Source organism: Bos indicus x Bos taurus, chromosome 10 (genome assembly GCF_003369695.1).
Source record: "Bos indicus x Bos taurus breed Angus x Brahman F1 hybrid chromosome 10, Bos_hybrid_MaternalHap_v2.0, whole genome shotgun sequence".
Lineage (NCBI taxonomy): Eukaryota > Metazoa > Chordata > Mammalia > Artiodactyla > Bovidae > Bos > Bos indicus x Bos taurus.
In genome coordinates, this window is record NC_040085.1 from 47,567,360 (window position 1) to 47,585,916 (window position 18,557).

An 18,557-nucleotide genomic window follows, 5' to 3' on the forward strand; every position below is an offset into this window, starting at 1 on the left:
TTTTAAATAGGTATTCCCATTTATATTGTACTCTCTGCCATTGAAGGTCATAGTTCCTGCTCATAAGAAGCCTTTTAAGGAAGCTGAAATAGCAGAATGTAAAACTGAAAAATGGACTTTGCCTACAAAGGGCTCAGTCTGCAAGTTAAAGTGAAGTCTTCGCTAACAGTAAACCAGTATCATTAAATAAAACAAAAGGTTCTTGTAATTGTAGGCATTAAAATTGCTGTTACACGCATTTAAAAACCAAGACACAAGTAAAAATGCCAGTAATTTGTCTTTTAAGCAGCTGGAGTCTATTGTATATCTTCAGAGCCTTAAAAGATTTCTCTCATGATTCTAGCTGATTTTAATGGTAGAGTTTCCTTCCTTTCAGTATTTTATTTTAAAATGTAAGTAGTATTTCTTATATGGAGAAGAAATCTGCTGTTTTATATTTAAAAAATTTTAATAATCTGAAATGATTAAAATAAATTTCTGATATTTCAAATTAATGCTAATAACTATTTTTAGACAAAGATGAAAACGTGTTTACTTAGCTACTTAATGAAAGTCATTATTTAAAGTGCACACTCTTCTAGAGGACTTTAAGGCTTTTGAAATTTTATTTTCATTAATTTATCTATAATTTTAAGATTTAGATTCAAGTACTTATTAGTGAGATTTTTGTTTTTAAATCTGAATTTTTGCACCTGTTGACAATCATTGATAGGTTTATGAACCACATGAAACATCATTTGGAACTTGAGAAGCAGAGCAGTGAAAGCTGGGAAAACCACACCACCTGCCAGCACTGCTACCGTCAGTTTCCCACACCATTTCAACTGCAGTGTCACATTGAAAGTACACACACACCCCATGAATTCTCTAGTAAGTTACAGTTTCATTTAAGTATTGCGTATTTGTTGATTTTTAACAATATAAACTCTGAAAAGAGTTTGTTACTGAACTCTGAACAAGTGTGGTAGAAAAACAAGAATAAAAAAAAAACTTTGGAATTTGAGAGTAAAGTTGAAAAAGTTAATTTTTAACTTATACAGTTTTTTAATAAAATTAGTTACTGAAATTCCATCTTAATAAATAATTCATTATGGTAAATAACTTGTGCATTACATGTGGAGGACTAAATTAGAAGGCTCAGATCATAGTTTTCAAAGTGCAATCAATGCCCTTCTTTTAAACTTGAGTAAGAAAAGTAAATACAGTGTTAGTTAAAATCACATACTTTGGATCAAGACAGCTTGGGTTCATATCCAAGCTCTGCCTCGTAATATGTGATTCTAATGTGATCTCTAGCAGGTCACTTAATATTTGAATAATGGGGATGATAGAAATACCTGCTTCATAATGTTTTGATGGGAATTGAGTGAGTTAGTCAAGTCCTTAGAACTGTGCTTGGCCACAGTAAACAACTATGGAACTGTACACCATCACCACCACTGCCAATATTACTACTAGTATTGTTGATATAGATATACAAAATGAATTGTAAATGTATGTATCTGATTTTGTTTCTTTGCCTTGAGAGGATTTTTTCTTTTAAACTGAAGTGTAATTGACATTTAACATTGTATTAGTTTCAGGTGTACAATATAGATTGAATACTTATGTGTATGTATATAATGATACAATGTCTTTTTCCCCCCCACTTTTAGCCATTTGCAAAATATGTGAATTGTCATTTGAAACAGAGCATATCCTTTTACAACATATGAAGGACAATCATAAACCTGGTGAAATGCCATATATTTGCCAGGTATATACATATTTTATTGTATATGTTGTGTTTGGTTGGTTGGTTTGTTATTTGTTTTGGTTACAAGATTTAAACCTATTAAGCCAGGCTTCCCTGATGGCTCAGATCATAAAGAATCTGCCTGTAATGTGAGAGACCTGGGTTCGATCCCTTGGTTGGGAAAATCCCCTGGAGAAGGGAATGGCTACCCACTCTAGTATTCTTGCCTGGAGAATTCCACAGACAGAGGAGCCTGGCGGGTTACAGCCCACGGGGTTGCAAAGAGTTGGACACGACTGACTTTTACTTTCAGGCCAGGCATCAGCAAATTTTTTGTATAAAGGGCACGATAGTAAATATTCAGGTTTTGATGATCATAGGTTTCTGTTGGAACAAATCAACTCTGCCATTGTAGCACAGAGGCAGTCATAGACAATAAGTAAACGAATGGATGTGACTGTGTTTCAATAGAACTTTATTTATGGACACTGAAGTTTGAATTTTATATAATTTCCTTGTGTTATGAAATATATTCTTTTATTTTTCTAACAATTTTGATAAAATTAGTTACTAAAATTAAAATCTATTTTGTAAATAACTTAGTAGAAAGTCTGTTGGCATAACTCATATATTGTTGTGTGGGGTCAGCAGAGAGTTGGAATTGACCCATAGGCCATTGTTTGCACACTCCTGTATTAGACAAAGAAAAAGCCCTGTGGCAGAAAGACAAACATAGACTTATCTTAACCTACAGGGAAGAATATAGGCATACAAAGGGGAATATGAAATGCTTTTAATTCAGAGGACCCTACCAAATGCTTTGGGACAAGTTCTTTTCCAGAATTTGGAGAAATGGGAAAGTAAGGTAAAAATAAACTGTCATTCCATAGCCTGGAGACCATTTATAATCTAAGGAAAGATGCTGTTTTATGTAGCAATTAAGAAGGAACTTTATAGGACCAGAGGTGTCAGAGTTAGATAATTCAAGTCAAGATTGGGGGTGATAAAAAATATCTGATAAAAGAGAATCTAGTTATATTTTGAGAAGTATCCTTAAGCTTTGAAAACTAACTCTTCTGTTTCAAAGATTATCTTTTGATGTTTTTATTAATAGGATTCTAGGTTATGTAGGCATTAGACAGAATTAATAGTACATAGTGTTCTTCTGAACAAATGACCTATTACTGTTACTTTGAAATTGGATATCATTATAAATTTTCAGACTAAATCAGATTTTTTTTGTAGGTTTGCAATTATAGATCATCAACATTTTCTGATGTAGAAACTCATTTTAGAACATCTCATGAAAACACCAAGAACTTGCTATGTCCATTTTGTCTCAAAGTTATTAAAATTGCAACACCCTATATGCATCATTATATGAAGCATCAGGTGAGATCTGCTAGTTCTTATTCATTTATGTTGTTTTAGAGAAAAGATAGATTATGACTTAGAACATTGTTTAGATTTGTTCTGCAAGGGAAGCAGCATTGTTCCAAATGACATGATTAAGTTACAATTTATTCTAAGTTACTGGTGAAACTCCCACTTCTTTTCCTTGCTTCCTTTCTGATGATACTATGGTTCATACATGATAATTTTGAAAGATAGCTAGAAATACCAGGAAATCTCGAATTGAAGGAAAAAAGAGAAGATGAGTGGAGGAATATCCAAAAGAATGGGTATTTCAGAGGCTAAGAGTAGGACTGGGGAAGGTAATTATCATGAGCAGGGGAAAAGATGAGTTCGAACTGATAAAGAAAAGGTTGATAACTCATAATCGTGTTTTATTCTTTCTCTTCAAACTGTATTTCCACTTTTAGCCCCCATATTATAAGAAGACATGTTGGCATCATTGACCAGGAATGGTCTTTTATAGCTGCCCAGAAAATAGTAGTGACACTTACTGCTGATACATGAACTCTGACAGAGAACTCGATTTAGTTCTACTATGTAATTTTGGGGACCCAGTATTAGTGCTTATACCTGTGTCTTGAATTCTGATATTATGCTTACTGGTTGTTTTCCTGAAGCAATTAAGTCATCCTTTGTTTGGGCTGAAAAGTTCAATGCAACACTGCTCCTGTTCTTTTTTTTTTTTTTAATTTAAATTTATTTATTTTAAGTGGAGGTTAATTACTTTACAATATTGTATTGGTTTTGCCATATATCAACATGAATCTGCCATGGGTGTACACATGCTCCCCATCCTGAACCCCCCTCCCACCTCCCTCCCCGTACCATCCCTCTCGGTCATCCCAGTGCACCAGCCCCAAGCATCCTGTATCCTGCATCGAACCTGGACTGGCGATTCGTTTCTTATATGATATTATACATGTTTCAATGCCATTCTCCCAAATCATCCCACCCTCTCCCTCTCCCACAGAGTCCAAAAGACTGTTCTATACATCTGTGTCTCTTTTGCTGTCTCGCATGCAGGGTTATTGTTACCATCTTTCTAAATTCCATATATATGCGTTAGTATACTGTATTGGTGTCTTTCTTTCTGGCTTACTTCACTATGTATAATAGGCTCCAGTTTCATCCACCTCGTTAGAACTGATTCAAATGTATTCTTTTTAATGGCTGAGTAATACTCCATTGTGTATATGTATCACAGCTTTTGTATCCATTCATTTGCTGATGGACATCTAGGTTGCTTCCATGTCCTGGCTATTATAAACAGCGCTGTGATGAACATTGGGGTACATGTGTCTCTTTCAATTCTGGTTTCCTCAGTGTGTATGCCCAGCAGTGGGATTGCTGGGTCATAAGGCAGTTCTATTTCCAGTTTTTTAAGAAATCTCCACACTGTTCTCCATAGTGGCTGTACTAGTTTGCATTCCCACCAACAGTATAATAGGGTTCCCTTTTCTCCACACCCTCTCCAGCATTTATTGCTTGTAGACTTTTGGATAGCAGACATTCTGACTGGCGTGAAATGGTACCTCATTGTGGTTTTGATTTGAATTTCTCTGATAATGAGTGATGTTGAGCATCTTTTCATATGTTTGTTAGCCATTTGTATGTCTTCTTTGGAGAAATGTCTATTTAGTTGTTTGGCCCATTTTTTGAGTGGGCTGTTTATTTTTCTGGAATTGAGCTGCAGGAGTTGCTTGTATATTTTTGAGATTAGTTGTTTGTCAGTTGTTTCATTTGCTATTATTTTCTCCCATTCTGAAGGCTGTCTTTTTACCTTGCTTATAGTTTCCTTTGTTGTGCAGAAGCTTTTAATTTTAATCAGGTCCCATTTGTTTATTTTTGCTTTTATTTCCAATATTCTGGGAGGTGGGTCATAGAGGATCCTGCTGTGATGTATGTCAGAGAGTGTTTTGCCTATGTTTTCCTCTAGGAGTTTTATAGTTTCTGGTCTTACATTTAGATCTTTAATCCATTTTAGGTTTATTTTGGTGTATGGTGTTAGAAAGTGTTCTAGTTTCACTCTTTTACAAGTGGTTGACCAGTTTTCTCAGCACCACTTGTTAAAGAGATTGTCTTTTCTCCATTGTATATTCTTGCCTCCTTTGTCAAAGATATGGTGTCCATAGGTGTGTGGATTTATCTATGGGCTTTCTATTTTGTTGCATTGATCTATATTTCTGTCTTTGTGCCAGTACCATACTGTCTTGATGACTGTGGCTTTGTAGTAGAGCCTGAAGTCAGGCAGGTTGATTCCTCCAGTTCCATTCTTCTTTCTCAAGATAGCATTGGCTATTCGAGGTTTTTTTGTATTTCCATACAAATTTTTTATTTGTTCTAGCTCTGTGGAAAATACCATTGGTAGCTTGATAGGGATTGCATTGAATCTATAGATTGCTTTTGGTAGAAAATACTCAGTTTCACTATATTGATTCTTCCGATCCATAAGCATGGTATATTTCTCCACCTGTTAGTGTCCTCTTTGATTTCTTTCACCAGTGTTTTATAGTTTTCTATATATAGGTCTTTAGTTTCTTTAGGTAGATATATTCCTACATATTTTATTCTTTTCGTTGCAATGGTGAATGGAATTGTTTCTGATTCTGTTCTTAAATACTTGAAAGAACACTAACAGTGCTTTTGCCAAAACCAGAAGTTAGTGGATTTATTGAATCTGATCATTTTACCAACTTTTGCCACCTCGTGAATTAGCTCAATGCATTTTCTTGTTACTGATTAAACTGACATGTCAGTTTTTTCAGCATTGGTGCTCACCTTGCTTTCCACTCTAGTCATTAGATAATCATGAAATTGTCTTGTGGTTTTTCATTGGAAAAGATCATAAAAGTAGAATTTCCTATTAAATTTGGGATCACCTGTGCTGTGACTGACAAAATGTAACGTGTGTTTTGACAAAATGTGGTCCACTGAAGAAGGGAATGGCAAACCACTTGCCACAAAGTATTCTTGCCTTTATAACTCCATGAACAGTATGAAAAGTTAAAAAGATAGGACACTGAAAGATGAACTGCCCAATATGCTACTGGAGGTCAGTGGTGAAATAACTCCAGAAAGAATGAAGAGATGGAGCCAGAGCAAAAACAGCACCCAGTTGTGGATGACTGGTGATGGAAGCAAGGTCCAATGCTGTAAAGAGCAATATTGCATAGGAACCTGGAATGTTAAGTCCATGAGTCAAGGCAAATTGGAAGTGGTCAAACAGATGAAAAGAGTGAACGTTGACATTTTAGGAATCAGCAAACTAAAATGGACTGGAATGGGTGAATTTAACTCAGATGACCTTTATATCTACTACTGTGGGCAAGAATCCCTTAGAAGAAATGGAGTAGCCATCATAATCAACAAGAGTCCAAAATGCAGTATTTGGATGCAATCTCAAAAATGAGAGAATGATCTCTCTTTGTTTCCAAGGCAAACCATTCAATATCAAGGTAATCAAAGTCTATGCCCCAACCAGTAATGCTAAAGAAGCTGAAGTTGAATGGCTCTATGAAGACCTACAAGACCTTTTAGAACTAAAACCCCAAAAAGATGTCCTTTTCATTATAGGGGACTGGAATGCAAAAGTAGGAAGTCAAGAAACACCTGGAGTAACAGAAAAATTTGGCCTTGGAGAACAGAATGAAGCAGGGCTAAGGCTAATAGAGTTTTGCCAAGAGAACGCACTGATCATTGCAAACACCCTCTTCCAACAACACAAGAGAAGACTCTACACATGGACATCACCAGATAGCCAACACTGAAATTGGACTGATTATATTCTTTGCAGCCAGAGGTGGAGAAGCTCTATACAATCAGCAAAAACAAGACCGGGAGCTGACTGTGGCTCAGGTCATGAACTCCTTATTGCCAAATTCAGACTTAAATTGAAGAAAATACGGAAAACCACTAGGCCATTCAGGTATGACCTAAATCAAATCCCTTACGATTATACAGTAGAAATGAGAAATAGACAATAGAGTGCCTGATGAACTATGGATGGAGGTTTGTGACATTGTACGGGAGACAGGAATCAAGACCATTCCCAAGAAAAAGAAATGGCTGTCTGAGGAGGCCTTACAAATAGCTGTGTAAAGAAGAGAAGTGAAAAGCAAAGGAGAAAAGGGAAGATATAAGCATCTGAATGCAGAGTTCCAAAGAATAGCAAGGAGAGATAAGAAAGCCTTCCTTAGCGATCAGTGCAAAGAAATAGAGGAAAACAATAGAATGGGAAAGACTAGAGATCTCTTCAAGAAAATTAAAGATATCAAGGGAACATTTCATGCAAAGATGGGCTCACTAAAGGACAGAAATGGTATGGACTTAACAAAAGCAGAAGATATTAAGAGGTGGCAAGAATACACAGAAGAACTATACAAAAAAGAGCTTCACAACCCAGGTAATCACGATGGTGTGATTGCTGACCTAGAGCCAGACATCCTGGAATGTGAAGTCAAGTGGGCCCTAGGAAGCATCACTATTAACAAAGCTAGTGGAGGTGATGGAATTCCTGTTGAGCTATTTCAAATCCTGAAAGATGATGCTGTAAAAGTGCTGCACTCAGTATGCCAGCAAATTTGAAAAAGGCAGCAATGGCCACAGGACTGGAAAAGGTCAGTTTTCATTCCAATCCCAAAGAAAGGCAATGCCAGAGAATGCTCAACCTACCACACAATTGCACTCCTCTCACGCACTAGTAAAGTAATGCTCAAAGTTCTCCAATTAAAATAAATAAATTTATATAAAAAAAAAATTCTCCAAGCCAGGCTTCAACAATACTTGAACCATGAACTTCCAGATGTTCAAGCTGGTTTTTGAAAAGGTAGAGGAACCAGAGATCAAATTGCCAACATCTGTTGGATCATCAAAAAGGCAAGAGAGTTCCAGAAAAACATCTATTTCTGCTTTATTGACTATGACAAAGCCTTTGACTGTGTGGATCACCACAAACTGGGGAAAATTCTGGAAGAGGTGGGAATATCAGACCACCTGACCTGCCTCTTGAGAAATGTGTATGCAGGTCAGGAAGCAACAGTAAGACTTGGAACGACAGACTGGTTCCAAATAGGAAAAGAAGTATGTCAAGGTGTATATTGTCACCCTGCTTATATAACTTATATGTAGAGTACATCATGAGAAATGCTGGGCTGAATGAAGCACAAGCTGGAATCAAGATTGCCAGGAAAAATTATCAGTAACCTCAGATATGCAGGTGACACCACCCTTATGGCAGAAAGCGAAGAAGGACTAAAGAGTCTCTTGATGAAAGTGAAAGAGGAGAGTGAAAAAAAGTTGGCTTAAAGCTCAACATTCAGAAAATGAAGATTCTGGCATCTGTTCCCATCACTTCATGGCAAATAGATGGGGAAACAGTGGAAATAGTGGCAGACTTTATTTTTGGGGGGTTCCAAAATCACTGCAGTTGGTGACTGCAGCCATGAAATTAAAAGACGCCTGCTCCTTGGAAGAAAAGTTATCACCAAACTAGACAGCATGTTTAAAAGCAGAAACATTATTTGCCAACAAAGGCCTGTCTAGTCAAGGCTATTGTTTTTCCAGTAGTCATGTATGGATATGAGAGTTGGACTATGAAAAGAGCTGAGCACCGAAGAATTGATGCTTTTGAACTGTGGTATTGGAGAAGACCCGAGAGTCCCTTGGAGGGCAAGGAGATCCAGCCAGTTCATCCTAAAGGAAATCAGTCCTGAATATTCATTGAAAGGACTGATGTTGAAGCTGAAACTCCAATACTTTGGCCACCTGATGTGAAGAGCTAACCCATTTGAAAAGACCTTGATTCTGGGAAAGATTGAAGGCGGGAGGAGAAGGGGATGACAGAGAATGAGATGGTTGGATGGCATCACTGACTCAATGGACATGAGTTTGAGTATACTCCTGGAGTTGGTGATGGACAGGTAGGTCTGGTGTGCTGTAGTCCATGGGGTCTCAAAGAATTGGACACGACTGAGTGACTGAACTGAACTGAACTGAACTTTGCTGTGACTGGGATGCTACCTATCTTTGAGAAGTTCTGGCAAGATCTCTCTATTTTGTATTTCCCCAGCAGTGTTCATCAGGTGTTCATAGATGTCCCCCTCCAGTTGCTACTGGTAAATAAATTTGGCGAAGCACAGATTTACAAAATTAAATTGTTCTTTTTTAAAATAGGACTCCTCGGAAATTTTAATATGCTAATGGACATTGTACATCTCTAAACAGGGATATAGTGTTTATTCCCCAGACTTATTTGGCCATTGAACCCTTTATTTGCACAGTATTTATTAACATTTTTTGAAGAACAGAATTTGAGAAGTGCTATTCTTGGCACTCTATATTTCATCTTTGGCCTTTAATTTTGAAAGGGAGAATTAAATATAAAACAGTTTTATTTCATTATGGGGCTTTTAACATCATTTTCCTTTACGTTTTATTAAGCTCCAGAGTAAGATTAATATTAATATTAAGAATAGGGAAGAATAGTAATTATGAAAGAGGTATGTGGGCCGACCATGTGAACTGTGTGATTTGTAATCAGTTTTTCTACCCTAGGGTTTATGTCATCACTTGCCATAGGTGTACAGTTTTTCTTTTTTGTTTATTTGGAGAGCCTAGGAATTAGACAGCCAGAAGTTAGGAAGGTGAAAATCTATTAATAAGAAGGATCATCAGGCATCCTTCAAGATATTTATAGTTTGTATGATTATTTACAAAAGATTGGGAAATTATAGCTGAGCTATTAGTCCAATATGAAATAATGAGAATTGTTGACTTTTTATTGTTTATGACTTTGGTTGTAACTTCTGTCTAAGGCAATGTATTATTATGTCTTGGGTGATTTTAGAGCTAACAATCCAGTTTTTATGACTTTTAAGAAATAATGAAAGTGATTTTGTATGTATTAAATATGTTCATTATATCTTTAATGAAAACAGTTAAAGTATGCAGTTAACATCTATGCAGTCATTTACCTTCTACCAGTAACAGGTACTTTACATGTATTATCTTATTGAATCCTCACACTCAATTGTGGCTAGAGCAGAGTAGTAAAGTAATAAGAGGGAAAGTCGTAGGAAATAAGGTGGTAGCAATAGAATGCAGGCCAATGCATATAGAACCTTGTAAATCAGAATCAGGACTTTGGAATACTGTCAACATTTTAAGCAGGTGAAAGATCTGCCATGTTTTAAGATCATTGACCACTGGGAGGAGAATAGACCATAGGGAAGAAAGAACATGAAAGGGAGAACAAAGGAGGTTATTATTAGGCAAGATGTGTGTTTTGGATAAGTATGGTAGTGGTGGTTGGAGGTAATAAGTGGAAATACTATGACGGTTTTTGAAGGTAGAGCCGACAGGTTTTACTGATGGGTTGGATATGGGATGTGAGAGAGAGTGACCCAAGTTTTTTGTCCTAAGCAGCTGCAAGAATGGAATGTTCATCTATTGTCATGTGATGAAAATTGAGGAGTAGATGTATTTTGGGGGGCAGGAAGGGAGGGAGGAAATATGGAATTCCATTTTGTCCATGTTGGTTTAAAATGCATACAAGTAGTGATGTCAAGTGGGCTTTCCAAGTGCCACTAGTGGTAAAGAACCTGGCTGCCAGTGCAGGAGAGATGTGAGACCTGGGTTCCATCACTTTGTTGAGAAGATCCTCCCTACATGTAATGGCGACCCACTCCAGTATTCTTGCCTGGAGAATTCCCATGGACAGAGAAGCCTGGCAGGCTATAGTCCGTGGGGTCACAAAGAGTCAGACACAACTGAAGCACTTAGCACACACCCACACACAGTGATGTCAAATAGGCAGTTGGATACAAGATATTTAAAGCCATGAAATGAAGAGAGAACCTAAGGAGTGATTATACATTTTTTTTTTTTTTTTAGGAGTGATTATACATAGAGAAAAGATTTCTGGGTACTGAATTCTGGAGAACTTTTTTCTGTCATTGTAACTTGGTATCTGTTTCTTGTCCAAGTTTTCTCTTTCTCTTCCTCCTCTTTCAGTATGTATGAGTGAATTAAAATTGCCCGTATTTCCAATATAATCTAATGCATCACATTTCTAAAATAGTCTTAATTTGTACCTAAAATAGTAATGCAAACATATTTATATATTGCTTTGAACTTTGTAAAGAACTGTATGAAATATCTGATGTGTGCCAGTACTGTGCGAGGTACTTCTCAATGTATTATCTGTTTGAATTTTGTAGATGATTGATTGTGTAAATGGAAGTAGTGATGTATCTGGCAGATCATAACTTCAGAGAAACCATTCTTCTGAGTTTATATGTTGCTTCAGTTTGTATATATATACACACACATATATACTTTTTAAATTAATGAGAGCATAAAGGTAAAGATTGTAATTGATATTGTGTAGTAGAAAGAACATTGGATCAGGTGTCTGGCCTTGTCACTGAATAGCTATGGGGAAGGGATTTAGATTTTTCTTGGGTCCTGTTTCCCATCTGTGGAAAAATAATAGGATTAAGTTTGAGGAGGGATTCAGTCAAGGGGTCTCAGCCAGTAAGTAGATTGGTAATAGTTGTTTTGATTTATGCCTCTATATCCACACTATTCAGTGCTGTAGCCTCTAGCCATATGTAGCTATTTAAAGTTAAATTATTTAAAATTTGATTGCTCAGTTGCACTTAGCACATTTCAAGTGCTCAATAATCACATATGTCTAGTTGCTACTGTTTTGAACAGTGCAGCTGAATTACATTTCATCATTGAAGAAAGTTTTTTAGACAGCACTGCTTTATACATCCATTGTTCTAACAGGTTTCTTTGAAATGTGTAGTTTATTTGAACTTATTTTTCCATCTTGCCAACGAACTGGAAATAGCAAAAATTAAAAATAATTTATTCTTTTATGGGATAAAAATGCATGTAGCTCATTTTCACAGTATCGTGTGTCTAAGTACTTAAAAATTATAACCAGAAGAGCTTTCATAGCACTATTAAGAAATTTTCATTAGAATCTATCAATGGCAACCTTTCATGTTCAATTTCTGTATAGAAACAAATGTTTTTGAAAACTAAATGCTAATAATTAAAAAAATAGTAATATTTTGCTATTATGTGTGATAGGAGATGTAAAATACTAGTTTTAAAATGATTTAGTATCATTAAAATTAAAGTGGCTTCAGAATGCAGGATTTGTGGTTGTAGAAACTATTTTTCTCCCCTCTTTCTGGTTCCTGAACAGAAAAAGGGAATACACCGTTGTACAAAATGCAGACTGCAATTTTTAACATGCAAAGAGAAAATGGATCACAAGACTCAGCATCATCGGACATTTATAAAACCTAAACAACTAGAAGGATTGCCTCCTGGAACAAAAGTGAGTTCAAATATGTTGTATTTTAACATTTTGTATGATAATAGACATTAACTCCTGCCTGGTTTTATTTGTTGGATATAATACTTTAAAAATGATTTGTGATTTAGTTAAGACTTTAATTTTAAATTTCACTGTTCTATGTTTAGGGAAAAAACGCCTAACCATTGCTTTTTGGTCAATAGTGTGTGCAAGTCTAGAGCGGTATTCCTTTGTAAAAAGTGTAACTAGATTAACTATGCTGGAGGCAATGGGTTGCATCAGTGTTACATAGGCTATTTTTGAGCTATTCCTGTTGGCAGTGTATTTGTCATTTTTATCTGTTGAACTGTAAGATGCTTGAGGAATCATGTTTTATCTTTGTATCCTCAGCATCTGGTATAGTGCCTGTTGAATGCTGTAGGTTCTTAGGTGTTTATTGAAGGTATTACTGATTCTACTCTTAGAGATGCAAGTTCTGCTGCTGGATAGCATTATGTTTTAAGTGAACCAACACATGTCTGACTGCATACTGATGATTGTAATTTACTTTTCCCTTTTTGCCTTATATACCTCTGTTTTCTCTGACTTCTTTATATACAGTCAGCTCTTGAATATTTGCTCCAGTGGAGGGAAACAGAGGCATGGATAATCCAAAGTGAAATAATCCCCAAAACATTTATATTTGGCTTTGGGTACTTACCTTTGAATGTGGGTATGTCTGTTATTTGAATTAACTATAACAATATTAAGCCATGCTCTGAAGACCTAGAGCAAGAGAAGCTATCCAGCATCCTTCCCTGCAGTCCATTCATTCCATGCTGGGACTAGACATGCAAAACACTAATGTAAACAGGGCAGTCCTCTTTCATATTTTCCCTTAATAATAATAATAATAATAATAATAATAATGATACTAAATGTTTTATAGCACCTTAGAATTAGGCTTTTGGTATACTTTTTCATATATTCTATTATTTAATCCAGGCAGTAATCCAGTAAAGTAGATAAGGCAGATATTGTCCCTTATAGATAAAGAAGCTTAGAGAGGGTAAGTAACTTAATCAAGGTCACATGGCTAGGAAGAAATAGTCTTAGCTTTAACCTCAAGTCTTTCATTACTAGTCCAGTGCCTTTGTATGATGCCAAAGCACGTATTTTTCATGATATTTCCTCATAGGCTGTTTCTCAAATACATGGGGTATGTATAGTCAAATGGTTAGTGTGGTAGGCAATTGTGTTTTCCCATTGTCCACCAGCAAATATAATTTCTGAATACCTAATGATAAGTCTTATATTAGCTCCCTTTAAGGAAATTCTCAGTATTATTAAACTCTCCATACAGTGTAATGAATTTATATAACCCCTCTCATAATCTTTGTAAACATATATCCTGCCCAATGAGCCCCTGAAAAGAAGAAATCATGTTTAGCATAGATTTGCTTGCTTTATAGTTGTTGAAGGGTGATGCAGTCCTTTCTAGGTTTTGAGATATAAATTTTGACCTTTGTGTTTGTGAATTTCTAAAGTTGAATCAGAGCATAGAAATAGCTAGGGAATGTACTCTTTTAATATTCATATAATTTGCTTTAACTGCTAATTATCCATTAATAACTTAACATATAACTGATATCAGTACAAAAATGTAAGATTACAAGTGAGTAAATATCAAGCTTAATTTCATTTAATTGGTATGAACATTTAAAATAAATGAAAGACTTATCCAGTTATAGTTTATACTTGCCCTTTCCAAATACTTGATGTTTAACTTTTTGTTATGCAGTGATATTTTAACAGTAAGGTAATGATTAATTTTCTAAAGCAGATATTATCTTCATTTTTGTAGGTTACTATTCGAGCTTCAGTTGGACCTCTTCAATCAGGATCTTCAACCACACCTTCCATTAGTGCAAGCACTTCTACCCTTCAGCTCTCACCTCCGAGGACTAAAAATATAACTGCTAAAAGTCCCACAAAATCCAACACAAGTAAACCTAATATAACTAAATCCATTGCAAGTAAACCTAATGCAAGTAAGCCTAATGGAAATAAACCTAAATACAAATCAAAAATATCTAATCTGCAGAAGAAACAAAGCACATTGGCTAGTAGCAATAAAAAAAGTAAAGTCAATACAGCATTGAGGAATTTAAGGTAAACTTTTATTCTTGATACCCAATACTAATTTAATCTTAATTAGTAACTGAGCAGGAACATGATAAAAGTTTCATTTAATATAAATTTTACCCTATTATACAACTCTCTTGTATATTTATATGCTATCACTTAATGCCAACAAATAATAAAAAATGTTTTTATAGCTATTGAACAGTACTTGAATTACTATCTTTTTATATTCATTATAAAAAATTATAGTATTTTTTACTATATAAAAATATAATATTTTTAATGTTCATTCAACATAAAACACTGGGATTTTGTGTTGTGCTTATGTCTTGTGATCTTTGAATGGTTAATTTAATCCCTTTTATTCCAGTAAAAAACACTAGCTAATATTAAATTATTTATACTTATTCTAGCTGTTATTCTATAGCAGATTTTTCAAATTATAAATCCCTATTTGAAGTTGTAAACACCTTAGCTTTAATTAACAGACCGTTAATAAGGCTCTCCTTTATTATATTTGTTTTAAAATATATTTTATCATTTTCTTTGTATCTCTATAAGGTATCGTCGGGGAGTTCACAAGTGCATTGAGTGTTATTCTGAAATAAAAGATTTTGCAAACCACTTTCCTACATATGTCCACTGTAGTTTTTGCAGATACAACACTAGCTGTAGCAAATCCTATGTGAATCATATGATGAGGTAAGATGAGTTAAACAACTATAATTGCCAATTAAAATTACAGTTTAGCAAGTTTGTTCTTGAAAACAGTTGGCCCTAGTATAAGTCAGTTTTGCTCTTTGAGAAATAATTAGAGAACTTCTAAGATGATTCCTCGTACTATCTTTCAACATAGTAATTCATAAAGTTCCTGGAAACTTGAATTGTAAGAACAGTTAGACTAATGAAATTAAGATAGATTTGTTAGGGAAAATAGTTTTCCTATGGGAATTTTTTATCCTATAGAACTTTGAAACACCATTACTTCCAAAGACGGAAAAGTAATGTCACGTGGTAAAGAATAAAGAGTTGGACACAATTGAGTGACTAACACTTTCACTTTTCACTTCCTCGTGAAGCATACGTGTAATCTCATGAGTGTTATTTTCTTCAAAGCAGTCACTTTGTGATTCCAGGATTTTCAGTGATCTTAGATATTTTACTGGATCTTGTTTCTCTTTCTTTCTGTCTCTATTTTTCTCTATAATCCATTCTGTCTGTCTGTCCATCCATCCATCAGGCCATCCATCCTTGCATTCATTCAGTGAGATGAGAGACTATTTCATTATTGCCACTGTTGGAATTATTTTTCATTAATTCATTCAGTTTAGATAACTTCAGTATTTATTCCATGCAGAGAAAACTTTCACAGCCTATGTTATCTTCATTGGTATCGCATTAGTTGAGGTATCCTTCAGGATGGATTTTTATTTTAAAAAAAATAGTCAAAAATTGTTCCAATATAAGCCAGTTAGGTTGATTATTCACTGAAGTTTTGCTTCCCCTCCCCCCCAAAAGTTAGAATTAGAGTATAACTAACAAAAGTGATTTTTATACAGATCACAATATGACCTTTGTGTTACTTTCAGGTCATAATCAACCTCTCCTTTACAAGGACTCTGCCATGTTTCTTGGTGGCTTTAGCACCTCTCTCACAGTGTTTTAACCCCCTTGATATCTAGCCTGACTTCATGGTCCCTGACTTCTTCAGTTGTTGTGCTCCCTTTCTTACCACAATAATATTTTAATCTTATATATGCTTCATTTCTTTTGAATTCCCATTTCCCTGTGACTTTCTGGGCTTTGAAGTCCTTTTTCTGGACCAGTAGCACTCATCTAACTTTATAGTCATCCTTACCCTCAGGGTCATCTGTTTTGACTGTTGCTTTGTTTTTGTTCTAGAATCTTTTACACATTTAGTCTTGCTTACCTGGCTTAAAGGCCAAAGACTTGAACATCATCTTCTACTGAACTTTATGCTCAATTCTAAACTACCAAGTAGTGCTTGATTCAGATCAACTCTGATTCATGATCTTTAACTTGAATTGGGACCTGTCTTTTTATTTTTAAAAATAAGAAGTATACTTTTTTATTCTTATCTGTAGTACCTCCAGTTCAGTTCAGTTCAGTCGCTCAGTCGTGTCCGACTCTTTGCGACCCCATGAATTGCAGCACGCCAGGCCTCCCTGTCCATCACCAACTCCTGGAGTTCACTCAAACTCATGTCCATTGAGTCAGCGATGCCATCCAGCCATCTCATCCTCTGTCGTCCCCTTCTCCTCCTGCCCCTAATCTCTCCCAGCATCAGAGTCTTTTCCAGTGACTGAACTCTTTGCATCAGGTGGCCAAAGTATTGGAGTTTCAGCTTTAGCATCAGTCCTTCCAAAGAACACCCAGGACTGATCTCCTTTAGAATGGACTGGTTGGATCTCCTTGCAGCAAGGTAGTATCTTATTAACGCTTTATCTTAAATTCTCTTAGTTGTCACTCTGGCCTACTATAATTACACAGTTGGAGTCCATCATTTTAATTAATCTTTTCAGTCTCAAGTATTTTTCCTGTTACCTTCATCCAGGCATTGATCTCAGAAATCACACACGTTGCACTTCGCAGTTAACCCTGCCCCTTATCTCCTCTAGTTCTTCCCCAGCTTCTTTCAGTTAATTTACAATTTCGTCTCTTATCTGTCAGGTTCCTTTTGCTTGCACCTATAATCAATCCATTTCCTCTAAACCAGGCCCTGGCATCCTTTGTGAAGAATACTTCTGTGTGGAAAGTCTTTTGTTCTTTGACCAATACATTGCCGCCCCAGTGCAGCTTTAATTCTGCACTTAGTTTGTAGGGGATCGAGTCAGAAAATATTTTATGTTTTCTTAGGCCAAGAGTCATTCTATTCCTCCCTCTCCCATTTATCACAGGCTTCTCATTTGTCTTATAAAACCTACAAATGCATTCTGTTCCAAAACATTCCCAATTAGCCTGTCTCCCTTTATTATGTTTAGTTGTGTAATACAACTATTATCTCCTTGAGAAGTAGCTCTTTATGTTTACCATGTCACCTAGCACATTACAGACAGCAAGTGAGAGTCATTAGTATAATTACAAAAAAAGGCTCTAATAAAATCTCAAGAGTATATTAAAAAAATCTTACACAGTTGGAACATCTTTGAAATAAGACTCTTACAAAGAAGAGCATCATTAACATTAATTTTCAATGGTTTTTTTGAAGTAGCATTATTTAGGTTTGATTTTTTAAATTATTGCACCTTATTTGCTAATAGCTTTTAGGTGGCAGTAGAAGTCATTTGCAAAAAACTGAATTGCTGTGTGATGTTGCTATTCTTCAACATTATGAATAAGAAAGAAGGCTTTTTCTCTACATGTAATAGAATTATGGTCACAGACAAGTACTTAATATTTTTTTCTGGCAGAGTTTATTTACTGTTTACTAAGAAGTATGGTAAACTGATGGTGAAGAATCTGACAAATCTGAATTTGAAAACAGAACTCACCATTTATTGCATGTGTCACTTTGGGCAAGTTATTTAACTGATTCCCATTTTTCTTTTCTTGAAGAAAAAGTTACTGTCATTATTGGGGAAATGTACTTAAAATGTTTAATAAAATCATTTGCACTTAGGAGATATTCAAGTAATTATAGGTATTATTTCTAAATTGTCATTACTAGGTATTGTAGATAAAGCTCTTGCCTTTAATTTTCACAATTTAGTAGGAGAGATATATTTACCTAGTTTAATGTGATAAATAAATGACTGTTTGAGCCCAGAGAAGGTAAGGATGAAGTCTTTAAACAAGAAATAAGAAGGTATTGTATAAGTGACATTTCGTTTACGATTTGAAGGATGATTTAAAAATTTTCCAAGGAAAAAGAAAGCTGGTATAATAATTTGTTCCTATACAATAAATAAGATTACTGAATTAATTTTTATA

General features: G+C 35.3%; 1 protein-coding gene across 8 annotated transcripts in view; it reads left to right on the top strand.

The window, feature by feature from the left end:
- The window catches only part of ZNF280D (zinc finger protein 280D), a 130,169-nt gene that overhangs the window by 66,698 nt on the left and 44,914 nt on the right, over positions 1-18,557 (top strand). For all 8 annotated transcript variants that reach the window (XM_027553917.1, XM_027553916.1, XM_027553918.1 and 5 more), the window contains 6 exons: positions 713-870; positions 1,656-1,756; positions 2,981-3,127; positions 12,369-12,503; positions 14,326-14,633; positions 15,168-15,308. In XM_027553917.1, coding sequence (XP_027409718.1) covers positions 713-870; positions 1,656-1,756; positions 2,981-3,127; positions 12,369-12,503; positions 14,326-14,633; positions 15,168-15,308 — 990 coding nt within the window. The remainder of the gene's footprint in view (positions 1-712; positions 871-1,655; positions 1,757-2,980; positions 3,128-12,368; positions 12,504-14,325; positions 14,634-15,167; positions 15,309-18,557) is intronic.